Raw genomic sequence first — 18,160 nt, 5'->3', positions numbered from 1 at the left:
TAGAATTCATAACAGGAGAAGAGGAAAGGAAGCAAGGGCGAATGAGGGATGGCAGTCTTTGACCTGCCGAAGGTATTTTTCATGATATGTTGGCAGTTCTTGTGGAGTACATTAAAACACCAGAATAAATGGAAAATTTGTTAGATGAATGTAAGCAATTTACGAATATCTGGAACTAGAGATTTGAATGAATGGAGGGAATCTCAAAGGAAGTGAGGATATAAAGAAAGACAAGGCAGGGATGCAATGATCTTCTGGGAGTCGGGTTTTAGAAGTAGACCCAACTGAAGAATACCCTCTCCAAATTAATTCTGATGTGGCAGTGACTGCAAAAACTTGTAAGACTTGCAAATGGAGGCAATAAAAATAAGTATACAGAGCTACTTTAGAAACAAACCTTCACTGGGATGTCACTGGTTCTTGCATTTAAATATATACAGCTCGCTAGAAGAGGTAACAGACCCATTAACTCAAGTCCTGACATCTGAAAAATAAGCTACAATTCTAACAGAATAAGTGTGAATTTGGAAACTCGTCATTAAACTTCAGGCAAGTTTTGCAATGGTACTCCCTACACCCACCCCTGCTACTTTCATATACTAACTCCATAATCTGTACACCTCAGAGCTGGCGGATGGTCTGGGATATTGGATTCTCACAGTTTATATACATTTGCACATTTGTACTTCCAGTTTTCACAATTTCTAAAACTGTAATTGCAGTCCTCAAACATTCTTAACAGGCATCGGCTGTACTCTACCAAGTATCTTCAGTTCTTTCATGCCTAAACAGTGAATGCAAAACAGAAGAAGCTCAGAAACTTAAAACACCAAAGAAAAAGGAGGAAGAAAATGAAGGGAGAAGAAGCAAAATGGCACACTCCTAAAATCATTGCTAACCAGCTCAATGAACTTTCAGTGGACTTCCCCTTCTCATATTCTTTCACTGTTTTTCCAATTTCTGTCATCTATCCTTTTAATCTCCATTGTGAGTACTCTTAAATACCCCTTCCATTTTTTCACACATGTAATTTTCCTCTTATGCCCCATATGCAAAACTTCCAAATGCCTTTGCACTTCTTTCCATACACTTTTTTGCTGTCCCCATAATTTTTTTTTCTGGCTGTATTCCCAGAACATGTATGTCATCCTTGCTCCAACCCCTCCCATTTCCAAGTTTGTAAATGTTTTTCTTCTAGTCCTTAACCATTCTGTTTCATGTTAAGAATCATTTGTGGAGTAATCTTGGGTTTAAGTCCTAGCAGTTGTATAACTCACACAGCCCCACTCCCTCAATGCCTTCACTACCTCTTACTACTGCTCCTGTTAGGTCCCATCTGTCCTCTTGCCTCCATGCTTCCAGCATTTCCCGTAACTGTTTTTCTCCTCTTTCTCTCTAAGTTGTTTGCAGATTTTCCTACATCTCTATGCTCTTATCCCCATGGAGTACGTCTCTCGTTTCTCTGTTATACTTCCCTACCTGCACATTTATCTTGCCTCCTCTTCCTATTTTTCTTTTATTCTGATAGAAATCCAACATTTGCATTTTGGTAGACCATACAGTTCCTCCAACTTTGCCATGGATTTTATTTTGGATCCCTCTTTCTGTGTGCTTTTCAGCATCTTTTCTTCTGTTGTTCACCTGCAATTCCTACATCAGTCCCACATTATCTTTCCTAGTACTTTTCTCCATCTATCTTTGCCCCATAATTGGTTACTTCTCTGATACCCCCACTTCATGTAAACTCATCTCTCCATTGCCACTTAATTTTTGTGCCAGAACTTATCCCATCCTCCCAGGCCCATTCCTTCACCCTCATTCTCCCTCCCCCCTCCTAAGATGCATTGTGCAATGTGGTACGTTAGTACATATTTTGGCACATGCCGCAGTCCCCAGATCTCTTTCTCCCTTGCCAGTTTCTTGTTTGATATCTTACTTCCCCCCTCTTCCTCCTACCCATTTTCTAGCCCTTTATGAAACTCTTGCAACATTTCTGAAGTCCTCTACCAGGAATTTTCTTATAATATACACAATTATGGGGTCTGTTATCATCCTTACTGCATTTACCCTACATAGCAGTGTGAATGTACACTATTTAATCTTCTTTTACTTTTACTACTTTTAGATCCTACAGAACTGTGGCTCATACCTTGAGCTCTAGCACTAGCCCCAAATATATGAGATATATATGGTCTCTCTTATTTCTCCAACTCCTCCCACTTTCTTTCCTTCACTTATCCTAGGATCATTTTTCTTCCTTTAGAAATTCAGACCAGAGACCTTTTCAAATCTTTCAGATATCAGTAACACCTTCTCTAATGTGCTGTATGTATTTGAAGACATCAGTAACTATCAGCTAAAGTGACTTTCTCTTTATTTCCTGCAATGCCTTCCTTACTTCTGTTAATTCTTAAATCACTACAGTAAATAGCTCCATTGATACACAGATGATGTTCGAGGTTTCGTGGTTGTGGTCTCGGGATTGTGACAGTCGATCTTCTGGGAGTCAGGATTTAGAAGTAGACCCCTTCAGTCTTGGGTATGTGTGTAACAGGAGTGATGCTTTGTTACAAGTGGTAGGTGAGTGAACGTGTTATTGAGTAACTTCAGGAGCAATGGTCCTTTTAGAGAGATGTATAACAAAAATCAAGCGTTATCCTAGATCCTGTTTTCTGAGTTGAAAGCATATTGTTAGTGTCTGGACATCAGAAAAGACACACAAGAAGCAGAACGCTCATTGTTTTGAAAGTTTTCCTGGGCAGTACCCACAAATGGCCAGTTGTGATTGCTGTACTACCACCTGTAAACAAACGTGAAATAGAATAAGTGAAGTCCTCTTGATACCTTTTATATGAGTGATATAGCAGTTTGATTTGTAAAGTTCTTAGTGATAAAGCACTATAATAGAAGTTGTTAGTCTTTTATTATCTTTGATTTAGTGTCAAGTATTGCAACTAATTGTAGCTGAATTTAAAGTACTTCATTTAAACAGTTAAGACCCAGAGTTACAGTAAATGCTTGTCAAGCATTGCTTTTTACCTTTAGATGTAATGTTCCACTTAGTTCTATCCTTTTAGCCAGTAGTGTTAGTAACATAACTGAGAAAAACATCTGTTGTCCTGAAGTTAACCTTGTATAGGTGTGTTTCTGGTATGTTTTGGAATATAATGTTTGTTTATCCTATGTTACAGATGCACGCCAAAGGATTCTCAGTCTGGTGAGCTGCTTTGCTGGTGGTGTTTTCCTAGCTACCTGTCTTCTAGATCTGGTTCCTGATTACCTATCTGGCATGAATAATGCACTGAGTAATCTGCGTATCACTGTGAGTAATTTTGTGGCATTCTTTTATTGTGGCGATTGTTGATTTGTATAGTGGTTCATGTTATATGCCCAAGTTTATATTTTGCTAATTTCTGTTAGGGATGATGAAGCACTAAATTTAATTACTGCTTTTTCTACTTGGTTAACTGCTGCAGTTGTTATCACTTTCAGAAGTGGTCAAAAGCAGAAGGTTAGTCCTACTTTGGAAATCCCTTCCATTCTGCTGTGCACCTAAGGATGGTGTTAGAGAAGATTGGCAGATCAATCTATGAGTTGGGGAAAAAGATCATAGTCTTTTTTTGTGTCAGATATTTTTTGCTTGTATGTGCATATGCGGTTTTTGAAATATTTTGGGTTTTTCTGAATTTCATAACATATATTTCCCATATACTCTATTTGAATAGATATAAAAAGGCCAACAACTGTGAACCACATAAACTGTTAATACAGAAAGAATGTTTAGGACTGTTATATTTAGGTTACCATTTTAAAAACAGAAGCACATAAAAGATCCATTAATGGATGTACAGTTTCATCCACAACAATTTTGTTAGTGTTCTTACCTTACTGATCAGAAAGTACTGCTGGATTTTCAGTGAGATCTATGAAATGAATTACAAAAATGGTGGACATGGTGTCTAACAGTATTGCCAAGAAGTGTCTGAAGACTCAGATTGCTGCAGATACTATTCTTTATTCCCTGATGGTCTATGTGGTGTATTGTTTATGGATCTTGACAAGTTTCAGATCAGAGCTTTCTTTTTTGGGGAAAAGTTCTTAGCCTGCCATGCTATTATATTATGGCAGTTATCTTCTTTTTAATGTTTGTGCCTCCTCATTGGAAAATTTTCAGCTATTCAGTTTTTTTTTGCTATAGATACTTATTAGTCATAGCAAAATGGATAAACAGACCAGGTTTGGAAAATGCTGTGTATGCAGTCATAAAATTCCACCCCATTATAGCTATGGATTGTGTTTGGTTTGCTGGGAAGCTTCTCTTTTGGAAAAGGATTGTGACATTTGCAGGAATTTTGAGCTTGGAACTGTTGGAGACAAAAGAAATCAATTGCTTTTAAAAGTACTGCTTTGTAGTGATTCCTCTTTTGAGGGTGGACATAGAAAGGAAAAACATGAAAGGGATGGGGAATTTCCTTTGGCATCTTACTCTAGGGCATACCCCATTTCTGTCTAAGAGAATTGGGATGCAAGTAGATTTACAAGACATTTTTGCAGTGAGCCATGTAAATAAAACTGATACTGTTTCTTATTCTATTTTAACTCATGCTGAAGTTTCTGCTTTAGGTTAGATTCATCCAAGAAAAAGGCTGAGTAGTGTTTTTTCAGTCTCAGAACCTGACTTGCTCAGATTTCATTACTCCAGAATTCACTCTGTCTTGTTGGCACAGTCTTCCCACTGCCCCCTGTAAATTTGGGAGAAGATAATGAGAGCATTGGTTAATGCTAGATAGAGTTGAAATGTACTGTGCCCCCCCCCAGTTCTATGGTAAATGGATAATCTCCAGTTGTTCATTCCTATTTCAGTGCCTCCTTACAGGCGTCTTATACATTGCTGATAAACTTTAGGCTGATGGATTTGCTACTGGCTGTTGACACCAGTTTCACTTGTGGCATTGAAGCTATCGATGTTGGTAATGTTGCCACTGGGTTGCTCTGGTGCTCCGGTCCAGAGAGTAGTTACTGAGGTACTAATCTTGGTATCCGTGCTGGTGCCCCTGTGATCTTAAAGGGTATCAGCATGTCGTCATTTAACACTTTGAACTCTATATAATTTACACCAAAATTGACATCAAGGGGTGTTTGTGTACTAGCACTGACAATGGGAGACTCATGTTGACTCCTCCTTGAAGTCTTCGACTCTGGACACTGGTATAACTGATTGAGAACAGTCCCCATTTCCCCTTGGTAACCTCAAATTTGGGGAATCTTTGAAATCTGAGCAAGAAGTGGTCATGGTCCATAAAGTCCGCACAGAGCAGTTGAAGGTTTAACAAGGACAGCTAGAACATTTATCATTATCCATACATGGCTTTTGGCACTGTAATTTTGGTGATAATTTTAAGTTGTCTTTCACCAGTGCACTCTTCATAGGAACTGATGATTTCAGCCCAACAGTGAAAAAAAAAAGTGTAAATGAATGAGCAGAAAGGTGTGATGCTCACAGCAGTTTGCATAAAGTTCTTTACTCTGCAAGGGACTTTCTCCAGGACTCAATGGAATGCCTGTAAGTTATGGTATAAGAAAAGAAAACAGCAGGGCTTCCAGCAGCATTCTGCTTGAGGTTAGCAAAAACACATTGGTGTTTAGAAAGGCTGCTGCCAGTGTGGTGGAGGGAATGGTCAAAATCAGGGGTTCTGTAGCCCTCCTTTGGGGGAGGGGTTAGACTCAGAATCCCAATTGACTGTCACACTTGTAACACTCTGGAGGAAGTTGAGGGTTGAATTCCTTCCATTAGAATGCACAGGTGACCTCATGCAAGACAAGTGAAAAAAGGATGACAGTGCTTAGACTCTGCTACACATTGCTGTGAGGGAAAGGTTGGTTTGCTTTTTATTTGTTGTATTTTGTATTAGTTTATTGCCTTTTTATATTTTGAGTGCTGTGATTTGTTTTCTTTACCTTGTGTTTTGCTTGTGTTCTGCTTTTAACTGCATATTAAAACTTCAAAAGACACCACAGCTCTGTCTCTTGTGAGTCAGGCAGAAATTTTTCCCCACCCCGCACCGTGTCACTGTCATGTTCTTAAATACCACTGTCTTTCTAGTTGCCTGCCTCTTATGTTAATTTGACCATATATCTCATTTCCTCTCTGCTTTCATTGGCTTGTGTGAGTAAGCACAGAATTGTCATTTTGTGAAATCACTCCCCTTCAACTATATACATTTATTGGTCATTCTACTGTATTCCATAGTACCACAATACAAAAGTGATCACCCCATTTCACTCTTATTTTGCTGTTTTAAAAATAGTGACTCTCCACTAAAACTTAACTTTTTAGACAGGTAAAACTTAAGATCTGAAGTAGTTACTTCATTTGATCTGCAACCTGTGGGTAGTCGGATCCGACCTCGGATCCAAACCGGCAGCTTTCCAAGCTCCAAGATCCGAGCTCCTAGCTCCTCCCCCTACCCATAATCCCTTACTACCAACCACATTATCTCAGATCGTTTTTTGCCGCGGCTAAAGACAGTTGCTTCTTAGTGAAGAGCTCCTGGCCTGGTGAGATTGTTCTATTTATAGGCTTTTTTCTTGGTTTAAATTGTGTGTATGTGTTTTAAATATCAACCCCTTTAAAACCTTTTAAAAAAAAAAAACTAATCTTCCCTTAGTTTAATTTTATCTCTCCCCCTCCCCCCCTTAGTGTTTGGGTGTGTGTGTGTGAGAGAACTTTATGGCTGAATCTAAGGCCATATTTTCAAAATGTACTGAGTGAGGCCACAGGCTTTCCACAGCTGATGGCCACACTCAGTGCGTTTTGTGCCTGGGGGCAGGACATCTATCGGAGTCCTGCCAGATATGTGCGGCCTTCAACCCTCGGCCAGCTGATCCTGGCGGAAAAACTCCCCCAGGAATCAGCTTCTTCTTCCTCTCCCAGCCGGGTTCAAGCTACTCCTGTAGCTTCGGCGCCGGCTACTCCCTTAGCTGTACCCGGGACTCAACCTCCCTTATCGGGTACCAGCTCTGTGGAGTCTAGTGCTTCTTCCCACAGGGAGAAGAAGAAGCACAGAGACAGAGAGGGCCACAGTTCAAAAAGGCGGGCCGAGTCTCATCCCTCGGCTCCGCCTGAAAAAATTCTGAAGTCCCCTGTGAGGGTCTCTGGATCCTCGTCCTCTCGGCTCCGCTCACCTTCTTTTTCTCCAGAGCCGGAGGAGGAGGATAGGTCTCCCTCGAGGTCTTTGAGGCGGCCCTCCCGGCCTGCCTCGACTGCCTCTTCGTGGTCTACAAGGAGCATCTCCGAAGCAGACATGGATCGGATGATGCGAAGATTTCTGCAGACCCAGATGCAGATGGGGATGCTCTTGCCTCCCACCCCTTTGGGAGGGAGTGCAGCCCCCATTTTTGCCCTGATCGCTCCTTCTCAGACCCATTTTCGGGTCTCAGAGTTGTCGGATCCAGGCCCTTTCGGACCCGGGGATACGTCGGCGCTGATAGCGATTGTGTCAATGACGCCGACTATACCTTCGAGCTTGTCGGATCCGAGCTCTCGGGGCCGAGGGTTGAGCATCGGATCCGAGGGGTGGTTGTGTCTTCGGCGCCGATTGGGTCGAAGCACACCACTACCTCGGATCCGATTGTTTCGGCTCCGACCCCGATCCTATCCTCTGAGCCGAGGAGGTTACTTTCTCAGGCTGGGGACAGTGAATCTCCCTTGGCTTTTGAGGTAGTGGAGAGGGTACTGTCAAGGTCATCCAGGTCCCCGACCGGGCCTTCGGATCCACCCGTACCCCCACTGTATCAGGGTCTGTCTTCGATCATCCGTCCATCTGGACAGCCTGCCCAAAGCCTCCAGTTGGTTCCTATGGAGGAACACCACCCTGCGGACGAGCCCTCTTCGGACAGTCCCGCGCGAAGAGGCGCCTCGGAAGCACCAGTGCAAAAGGAGGCACCTGGACTCCCCTGAGTCCATTACCACGGATACGGATTTGGATGATACGGAGGGCTCCCCAAGGTCACCCCCTGAAGATGTCTCCTTTGGAGACATCATGGAAATGTTGCATATAAGAGGGGGGTGGTCTGCCCAAAAGCCCTCCCTGGACGAGTCTGTATTTCTGGAGGCCTTTGAGGCAGGCCCATCTACCTCCTGGGTGTCCCCCCCCAGCCGACCCCTTGGTGGATTTAATTACCACCAGGGTTTGGAAGGAGCCCGACACCGTGGAGCCTATCCCTAGATGCCCAGACAAGGTCCTCAGCCCTCCCTCTGATAGACCTTCTTGGTCCAAAGGCGCGCCGGTTGATGCTATGTTGGTGGTGGCGGCCACTAGGAAAGAACTTGCCCAAGAAAGTTCTTCGGTCCATCCACCGGACAAGGAGTCCCGGGCATTGGACCGTATTGGGAAGTGGATGTTTGCTTCAGCGACCTTTGCCATAAGGTCGCTGAACTACATGGCACACACCATTAGGCTACAGCGTAACTTAATTAAAGAATACGCTGCAGCCCCTCCGGAGTCCATGTCGGTCCCAGACAAAAAGGTTTTTGAGACTCGAATGGCCACTCTAAAGTCCATATCAAACACATCTATGCGGCTTCTTTCCCATGCCACGGAAGGAGCCGCTAGAGCTAGCGGAGCGGGAGTGGTCTTGCGACGTCACTCCTGGCTCCGCCTTTGCGACTTCACGGAACCCTTTAAGGCGTCCTTCGCGAACGCCCCTTATGACGGTTTGGCCTTATTTGGCTCAACAGTTCGAGACACGCTGGTCCAAAGCAAAAAGGATGGTAAGACGCTGTCGTCCGTCGGAGTCCGCTTCTCTAGCCCCCAAAGATCCTTCTCCAGGAATCAGAGGGGGCAAAAGAAGCTGTGGTTCCGTAAATCTCAGCAATCCCGTCCTGCTGCGGACAACTCATCCTCTAGAGGCAGAGGAGGACAAGGCGGATGCCGGCCCAGAGGCAGAGGGGGGGCCGCGTAACTTCGGGTCTAGAGAACCTTTCTCTGACAGACCCGCGTAACAGCCCTGAGGGCTTGCCCAACTGTCCCTCTCTGGAGTCAGTCGGGGGGCGATTATCGGAGCACCTGTCAAACTGGGAGTCCATTACAAAGGATCGATGGGTGCTCCGGATTATATCCAGAGGTTACACTATACCGTTCACACACCCCCCCCCCCAAACCCAAACGTCTCCCCGATGTTCCACCCCATCAGATGGAGTCTGCAGCTCTGGAAATTTCAGAGTTGCTAAGAAAAAGAGCCATCCAGCCCGTCCCCCCAGAACAGTCCGGGTTGGGTTATTACTCCAGGTTCTTCTTGGTGCCAAAGAAAACGGGGGACCTCAGATCCATCCTAGACCTCTCGTCCCTGAACCTGTTCATACCCAAGGAAAAGTTCCGGATGGTCACCCTCCAATCTATTCTCCCCCTTCTGCGGGAGAACGACTGGATGTGCTCGTTAGACCTCAAAGATGCATACTACCATATACTAATGGACAGACGATCCAGGAGGTTCCTCCGCTTCCGGCTAGGAGCCAGTCATTATCCGTTCAGGGTTCTTCCATTTGGCCTAACCTCAGCCCCCAGAGTGCTTACCAAAGTCATGGCAGTGGTTGCAGCCCACCTGAGACACCAGGGCATTCAGCCTGATGATGCAATTCATCCAGAAAGCCTTTCTGTTGGGGAGCAGAGTGATTTTCATACCCCCATTCTGGCCTCGACAAATCTGGTTCCCCTTTCTACAGTCTCACAGTGTGGCTCCCCCTTGGATTCTGGACCCCAGACCAGACCTAATCTCGCATCCGACGAGATGCCACACTCCGAACCTGGTCAACCTCAGGCTCACGGCCTGGTTGATCCAGTTCCGTTAATGGCTAGGACTCCCGGGATCTCGTCCCCTGTTAAGTCCATTCTGGTGGCAGCTCATAAGCCATCCACCAGAAAACTCTACAACAGTAAATGGAAACGCTTTTCCATCTGGGCAAAGGATAAGGAATTAGATCCCTTTACGGTTCCTATTCCCACTATCCTGGACTTCCTGTCCCTTCTCTTTAGACAAGGAGCTAGTGCGTCCACCGTTAAGGTCCAGCTTGCAGCCATCTCTCATTATCACGTGGGGAATGGCGTAGATTCTTTGGCGTCAGCAAAAATATTCAAGACCTTCGTAAAAGGTGTGTTTCTCTTAAAGCCCCCTATTAAGCCGGCAGTGCCTCCATGGGATCTTACCTTGGTCTTACAAGCATTAACAAGACCACCTTTCGAGCCAGCGGCCTCAGTGCCATTAAAATTCTTATCTTGGTCGCTATTACTTCAGCCAAGCGAGTCTCAGAATTGCAAGCCTTGTGTATAAAGCATCCATACCTTATTTTTCTCAAAGATAGGGTGGCCCTCAGGACTAATCCTTCTTTTCTGCCTAAGGTAGCCACAGAGGCTAACATTAATCAGTCTATTAACCTTCCTGTTTTCTTCCCGAATTTCCAAAACAAAGGTGAATACACATTGCACAAATTGGATGTGCACAGACAACTACGTTTTTACTTGCATAGGACTAAAGAATTTCGCAAGTCAGACCAGTTGTTTGTTTCTTATGCTAAGTCTGCCATGGGCAAACCAATTTCTAAGGTGACAGTGGCAAATTGGATCTCTCAGTGTATTAGACAGGGATACACTTCATCTGGGAAGCCAGCTCCGGTTGGCGTGCGGGCGCATTCTACTAGATCTGTGGCTACCTCGACAGCTTTTTGGTCTAGAGTTCCGGTAGACGATATTTGTTCAGCAGCTACCTGGTCTTCTTCCCATACGTTCATTTCTCATTACAAACTGGACATGATTTCCAGAAGTAGGGCTTCCTTTGGCTCCGCGGTGCTTCAGAATATCCTTCCGTAAGGACCACCCAGGGTCTTTAGGTAAGATGGGAACTCTGTCCCACAGGTTGCACAGGTTGCAGATCAAATGAAGTAACTACTTCAGATAAAGAAGTTATGTACTCACCATAACGTTCCATCTGAGTAGATACTTCATTTGTCTGCAACCGACCCCCCCCCCATGCCATCCTCCAAACCTCGGTAAGGTATTGTTCGTTTGGGGATTTTTTCTCCGTCTTTAGCCTATAGGGCAAACTAACCGATCTGAGGTAATGTGGTTGGTAGTAAGGGATTATGGGTAGGGGGGAGGAGCTAGGAGCTCGGATCTTGGAGCTTGGAAAGCTGCCGGTTCGGATCCGAGGTCGGATCCGACTACCCACAGGTTGCAGACAAATGAAGTATCTACTCAGATGGAATGTTATGGTGAGTACATAACTTCTTTTTACCTACTTTCACATCTAACTTCTCTAGTGCACACTGCAGTGTTTAGGATAAACCATTTTTTTCATCTTACCTTTAAGCATCCCTGTGACTAGCACTTGCTCGAATACCTGCTGGAAAGCACTAGGAAGCCTTAAACTGATACAAGCACTCAACTCTCATTACTAAGGAGAAATTAATCACAGGCACTAAACAGCCTATAATTGCAAAGTACCTTGCAAAGGTAAGGGAAAATAGCTCCAGTATTTTTCAAAAAAAGCACCAAACCAGGCATGTCCAAGGTTCAGCTTCCATTGATTTCTCCTGTCCACCTGGTGAATCTGGACATACTGGGGCAATGCAGCAATTGCCTCATGTACACAGACAACCCTCTCCTCCTACCACCCAACACTACAACCTGTGAGAGATGCACTTACATAGCCAAACTGGAAGCAAAGCTCTCTCCACCCAAGATTGTGCTAGACAGTCAAGAGGAGAAGGTTAACAACCGCACTACACCTCAAGCAACACATAGCCCTTCTAAACTCACACCACCAACACCCACACATAGCAACACTAAATCCACATATGTGGAGGCCCTTAACTTTAACCTGCCCAAGCAACAAGGACCTCCGAAGTTGAAACGCAAACAAACACCAATCACAACCAAAGTGTCACATAGCTCACAACACCAGTGTGCCACCCAGCAACAGCCCCTAAGGCAAGACAATGTACCTAACACAGTCATAGGTGACTCTATAGTCAGGCACACTGATGTCCCACTCACCAGGCTGATCAAGGAGAAAATTACAGTGAGCTGCCTGTCAGGTGCCAGGATCCGCCACATAACTCATGCACTCAAGTCACTCCACAACAAGTACAAATATGACTCTGTCATTGTCCATGTTGGAGTGAATGACTTGAGACGTACCTCCCTGGACTACATGAAAAGGGACATGGAAGAGCTCTCGGATCATGTGGCCCAGGCAGGTATGACCTAGCCCTGAGTAGCATCCTGCCTTTGCCCAGAATGATACCACAATATAAGGACAAAATGATTGACTTCAACAATTGGCTAAGCTTCTGGTGTCATTCAAAGGGGATCCAGTATCTGTCTGCCTGGGATGACATGATCAACAGACCATGATGCTTTGCCAGAGATGGTCTGCACCTGTCGCCCCTGGGATTCAGGTTACTGGCTAAGGCTCTTGCCACCCCTAAAGTGCCTTTTTTAGGCAAAGTTCAAAGGACAAAACCACCACCGTAACAGGTACAAGCATGCAAAATCTGAAGGTAATGCTACTCAATGCTAGAAGTCTAAACCTCAAAATGCACTGTCTCTAGGCACTCCTAAAAATGGAGAACATCGATATCTGTGCAGTAACTGAGACCTGGTTCAAGGCTCCAGAGAGCACCTCTGCAATACCAGGCTACAACTCGTACCATACTTTTCGGACACCAAACCAGGATTGAAACACTAAAGGTGGAGGAGTGTCCATATTCACCAAGGATTTTCACATCACCAGGTTAGTTGCCCAACACAATGCGTCTGAAATTCTCCAGGTGCAACTAACACTAGGTAAGACTGCAATCCAAATTTTAGCTTGTTACAAATCCCCCACCATGCCCCAAGATTCTCGCTACACATTTCTAAACATACTGGAAATATTAATATACAACCCAAACACCCTAATACTGGGTGATTTCAACTACCCTGCCATTAACTGGGAAAACTACTCGTGTACCAGCACCTTTGCCCAATGGTTCTTGGAATTCATAAATTCCAATGCCCTGGATCAACTAATCCATAGTCATAGGTTGGTACAGGGCTATCTGCCCGAAGGCATATTTTAGTCCAGCCACGTTGTGCGGTATTTACTGCCCCTTTAGTAGTCCCACCAGGGGCTCCAATATCCTTTTCCTGGTCATTGCCAACATGGGAAATCGATGCTCCACACCTATGGGTCACCCCCTCATTGGTCAGGTCAGACCATAAGCGAATCACCCTTAACATCCACATCACACCCCCACCCCCCAGTAAGGAAACTTCCATAAAAACTTCTCCAAAGCCAACTTCATGCTACTCAAGTCAGAAGTTACAAACTTCATGATACCCATGCAGACGGGAACTGAAAGTTTGACTGCTGAATCCTACACTAAGGCACTGTACGAGCACATCCACTCATGCATGAATCGTGCCATCCCAAATAGAATCAAGATGCTCTCCTCCAAAAAAAAGGAAGCCAATCTGGTGGTCCCCTGCCATAAACAAACTTTACAGCAAAGGGAAGAAACTGTTGCAGAAAAGAGGAAAATCTCAGGATGCAAAAAACTCCGTTACCAGCCTCAGTAAGAAGCTGAGATCCCTCATAAAATCCTCCAAAGCTAGTTACGAAAATAAAATTGCCAAAGATTCCAAAGACATCCACAAGGCATTCTATAACTATGTCAGGAATCTAAATGGCAATGCTCAGATCTGCTCTGAGCTACAACAGAGTGGCATTAAATATACTGATCCCAAGGATATTGCCAATATCTTGGCAGATCGATTCAGTGCCAACTTCACCCCCCTCTCACCCCCTAAATGGTCCATCTCAATACCGGAAGATTGCCAAATTCCGGTAATAACGGTCACACAGGTAAAAAAAACTCACTCTCCAAAGCTAAGAATACAGCATCCATGGGACCAGATGACATCACGGGCTGTGTACTACATGAACTACAAAATGAACTGGCACCTCACCGAAGTGTCATGTTTAATCATACCCTCACCTCAGGCTTTGTGCCCACTGAGTGGCACACAGCTACAGTTATCCCACTCCACAAGGGGGGATCCACCTTGGATCCCGGGAACTACCGTCTCATCAGTCTGACGAGCCTGATCTGCAAGACCTTGGAACGTATTATCATGGAACTTATAAACAAAGACATTGGCAACCTTCAAACACTGGACCCCACCCATTTTGGGTTCGTGAAGGGCTGATCTTGTCTCCTGAACCTGATTGACTTCTTTGAATCCGTCTCCAGAGCCATGGATGAGGGTAAGGCAGTCCACACAGCTTATCTGGACCTTGCCAAGGCCTTTGACACCATCCCCCACTCTGGAATCATAGATAAACTTACTAAGCTGGGTATTAATCCCTACGTCACTTGATGGGTTGCCAGCTAGCTTACTGACAGAACCCACACTGTAAAAGTAGCTGACTCCAAATCCAGCTCCAGACAAGTGACAAGTGGAGTACCTCAGGGTTTAGTCCTGGGAACTCTCTTGTTTGACATCTACTTCTCTGAAGTACAGGCCAACACTAAGGGGCTCTGGCTAACAGAATTCGCAGATGACTGCAAACTGGGAGCCATTATTGAATCCCCAAATGATATGGATACTCTACAAAAGGGCCTTACAGAAACAGATGCTTGGTGCTAGAGCCATGGGCTCAAGCTCAATGCCAAGAAATGTATAGTTATCCCCTTTGGGAAAAAACATGTACCCATGAATTACCACATAGGTGGCAGTACACTAAACACCAAAAGTGTGATAAGGGACTTAGGGACACAGGTGGACAGTGGTCTCACCTTCAGTAACCAGATCGCCACAACAGTCAGGAAATTCTTCTATGTGGCACACCTCATCACTAAGGGCTTTTCATCCAGAAAAAAGGAGGTCATTGTCCCACTGTACTCATCCCTCATTAGACCCATTATAGAATACAACGCCCCATTAGGTATGTACCACTCAAGACAGCTGCAACAACTGGAAAGGCCGCAGAAATACCTCACTAAAAGAATCACAGGCCTAAAGCAGATGCCCTATGCTGACCACCTTAAAAAGCTCCAGCTATAACTATGTCGCATATCGTCTACTCTGAGGCGATTTCTGCTTAACATACAAGGCCATGTCAAACCCAGAGCTGTTGGACATGCTACACTTAGAAATCCCAATCCCTCAGAGCCACATGCTCCAGGGATCTAAATCTTGTCAACACAATAAGCCAAACGTGCTGGAGGGATAGGTTCCTGATCCAGAGACTCCCCAGACTCTGGAATAGATTGCCCATACATGTCAAGCAGAGCGCCTCTTTGGCCCTCTTCAAAAGGAACCTTGATGATTGGAAGGGAGAAAGTAAATCCACCCCGGGGATCACATCAGTCGCCCTGCTTGACAGGGGTCCAGGAAGGTAAATACTGTGGGAAGAAATAGCCAGGTAATTGTTATGGCTAGGCTTGTATAGGCCCTAGGGCCGATAGCCTAGTACCAACCTATGAACCATATGCTATACAGTTTCATTCTTGACTGAGTTCTGGCCACCATCCCTTCCCCTTCCAGACTTCCCACCTCATTAGAAGGGTGTAGTCAGAGTAGTAGTTCAGATCAGTCTAATGAAGAGAGCAACCTTAACAGATACTACCAAAAAGGGTCTGTGTTTCACTTGGTTCTGAAGAAAACAAAGGACCTTAAGCCATCACTTCACCATCATAAACAAGTTAATTCCCAAGATAGTTACAGATGATCATGGTGCAGTCCATCCTTCTGTGCCTGTTAGGAGACTGAATGTGCTGCTTGGACTGCCAGGACACCTTTCTGTACATCAGAATTACCAAGGATTTCAGGAAGTTCCTCTGCTTCCATGTGTGAGCCAGTCATTTCCAGTTTCAGGCACTGCCATTTGTTCTTACTGCAGCCCCATTATTCATGAAATGCATGTCTGCTGCACCAGCTCACTAGAGACTGTTAGGAGCCAAGATACTCCCTTGTTTGGATGATTAGCATAAATAAGGGAATGTCTTGCTTCCCAATGTGAGAGATGCCGATTAAAGCCACAGTCTCTGTGCTTGTTGTGTCAGTCCGTGGTGATAATGGTGAGCTTTGTAAAGTCCCATATGAAGTCATCACAAGCAATAATGTTCATAGACTCTGTATTCGACATGCTGTCTTGCAAAGCATTTCTTTGATTAAGGATTACATTTCTTCAGTCCGTAATAGCACTGACTACAGGAATGGCAGCAATGTGTCTCAGACTGTTGCATTTGATGGCAGCAATGTTTCTCAGACAGTTACATTTAATGGCAGCAACCAGCTAATGGTCACTTTTGCTAGACTTTGCATATGGGTTCTTCACTGGACTGTTATGGTTCAGTGGATTCAGTATACAGACCTCCTGTCTTTCCTGGTCAGAATTGTTTTCTTAGATACAAGTGACACCTTACTCAGTGGGTTCGGTACCCCAGCCTAACTGTAGGCTAAACCACTTAAAAGTATGCAAGGCTTTTCTTGAAAGTTTTTTTTGGCTCAGACCACCCATAAAAGTACCAGTGTTCTCACAAGATTTACATTTTATGCTAGAGAGTTAACTTTACTTCCATTTTAACCAGCTTTTATTGTAGTAAAAACAGTAAACCAGTAAAACAAGCCAGCTCAAGGAAACCAAAGGAAAGCAAATGCTCGGAATGCTGTATAGTTGTCTTAACGCAAAATTTATTTAAAATAGCAATAAAAAGGCGTTTTCGCTACCAAAACTGTGGTAGCTTCCTCAGAGAGAAGTAAAATCAACAGTGCAGAGTACTGGCAAAAATACTAGCATTTGGCGCCAAAATACAGAATACAATTAAACCAATTAGGTAGCAAGAAAATGTCATTTCCTGCTTTGCTAAACTAAAAAAATATAATTTAGCATCATATCGTAAGTGTGACAAAAACTAAACTTGCAACTGCTAGACAACACATACTGCAAGTGTAACAGTTATAAACCAGGCATAATAAAACCTCACAAAATAAATACAATTTTTTTAAAATACCCTAACAAATAAGTTGCAGTGTGTAAATATACACTAAAAAGTGTCTGTGCACTTAAATAACCTAATGTCAGTAGTACACAAATTATAACTTGCAAAGGAACATTAAAAATACAATCCTACTGCATAAAGGACGCTGTAAATAATATAGAAATAATCTGTAATTATTGGCATCACATTATTGCACAAATACGAGTGACAATTAAACTTGGAAAGAGAATATGCAAATAATACAATAAATAAAGTAGTTTGGCAGAAAGAACTGCAATGTATAAAATTGCGCTGAAAGACTACAATATGTAGGAGTGCGCTAAAGAATGTATACCCACTAAAAGTGACATAAACAACCAATGCATGAAATGTATGTTGCAGAGGTATATAAAAAAAACATCCTATGCAATAAAAAGTAAGATAATAGGAGTTATCCAAGAGATATATAAAAATAGAATAAATAAGTGTACCATATGGAAAGACACCAATAAAAAATAAATTTATCTAAGATAACTTTTAAGTTTAAGAAGGCATGATATATTGCAGTTTTCATTCAAACCAGGTGGATGAAATGCATTAAGTTTTATCTGCCATTCTAATTCTTTAGTTTCCAAGAAGATAGATACAGGACCTCCCCGTATATTATGTGGAATGTGGTCAATGGCAATAAAGCGAAACTTGTGTCCAGTGTTGTGGGTGATGTGTTTCGCCAAAGCATTGTCATCCTTACATTTTTTAATAGCGTACATGTGTTGGTAAATTCTTTCTTTAAATTTACGCTCTGTTTTGCCAACATAGTATGCGGGGCAGCTATCACAGGTAGCTAAATAGACAGTAGACTTCGTGTCACAGTTTATTTTATAGTGAATGCTGAATTTTTTACCATTCAATTGAAAAGAGTTACCTGTTCTAAGGCAACTACACCAGTTGCAGTGACCACACATGTATGTCCCTTTTTGTTTTGAAAGCATGTCAGAGTACTTGTTCCTCTCCAGCAAAGCTTTCAAATTTTGTCCTCTCCTATAGACTATCAAAGGCTTATCTCCCAGTTTCTCAAGTAGAAAACTGTTGCTCGTAATAAAGTACCAGTTTTTAAATATGATGGAAAAAACATGT

At 43.7% G+C, this 18,160-nt stretch overlaps 1 protein-coding gene across 1 annotated transcript in view; it reads left to right on the top strand.

Moving 5' to 3' along the window:
• The window catches only part of SLC39A1 (solute carrier family 39 member 1), a 373,077-nt gene that overhangs the window by 215,967 nt on the left and 138,950 nt on the right, over window positions 1–18,160 (top strand). The window contains exon 3 of the mRNA XM_044079733.1: window positions 3,192–3,322. Within this exon, the coding sequence (XP_043935668.1) occupies window positions 3,192–3,322 (131 nt within the window). The remainder of the gene's footprint in view (window positions 1–3,191; window positions 3,323–18,160) is intronic.

This window comes from Protopterus annectens, chromosome 8.part0, assembly GCF_019279795.1.
Source record: "Protopterus annectens isolate FY-2018-M chromosome 8.part0, PAN1.0, whole genome shotgun sequence".
NCBI classification, from domain to species: domain Eukaryota; kingdom Metazoa; phylum Chordata; order Ceratodontiformes; family Protopteridae; genus Protopterus; species Protopterus annectens.
Note: the sequence above shows the minus strand (reverse complement) of the source record. Positions and strands in the feature narration are given on the sequence as shown.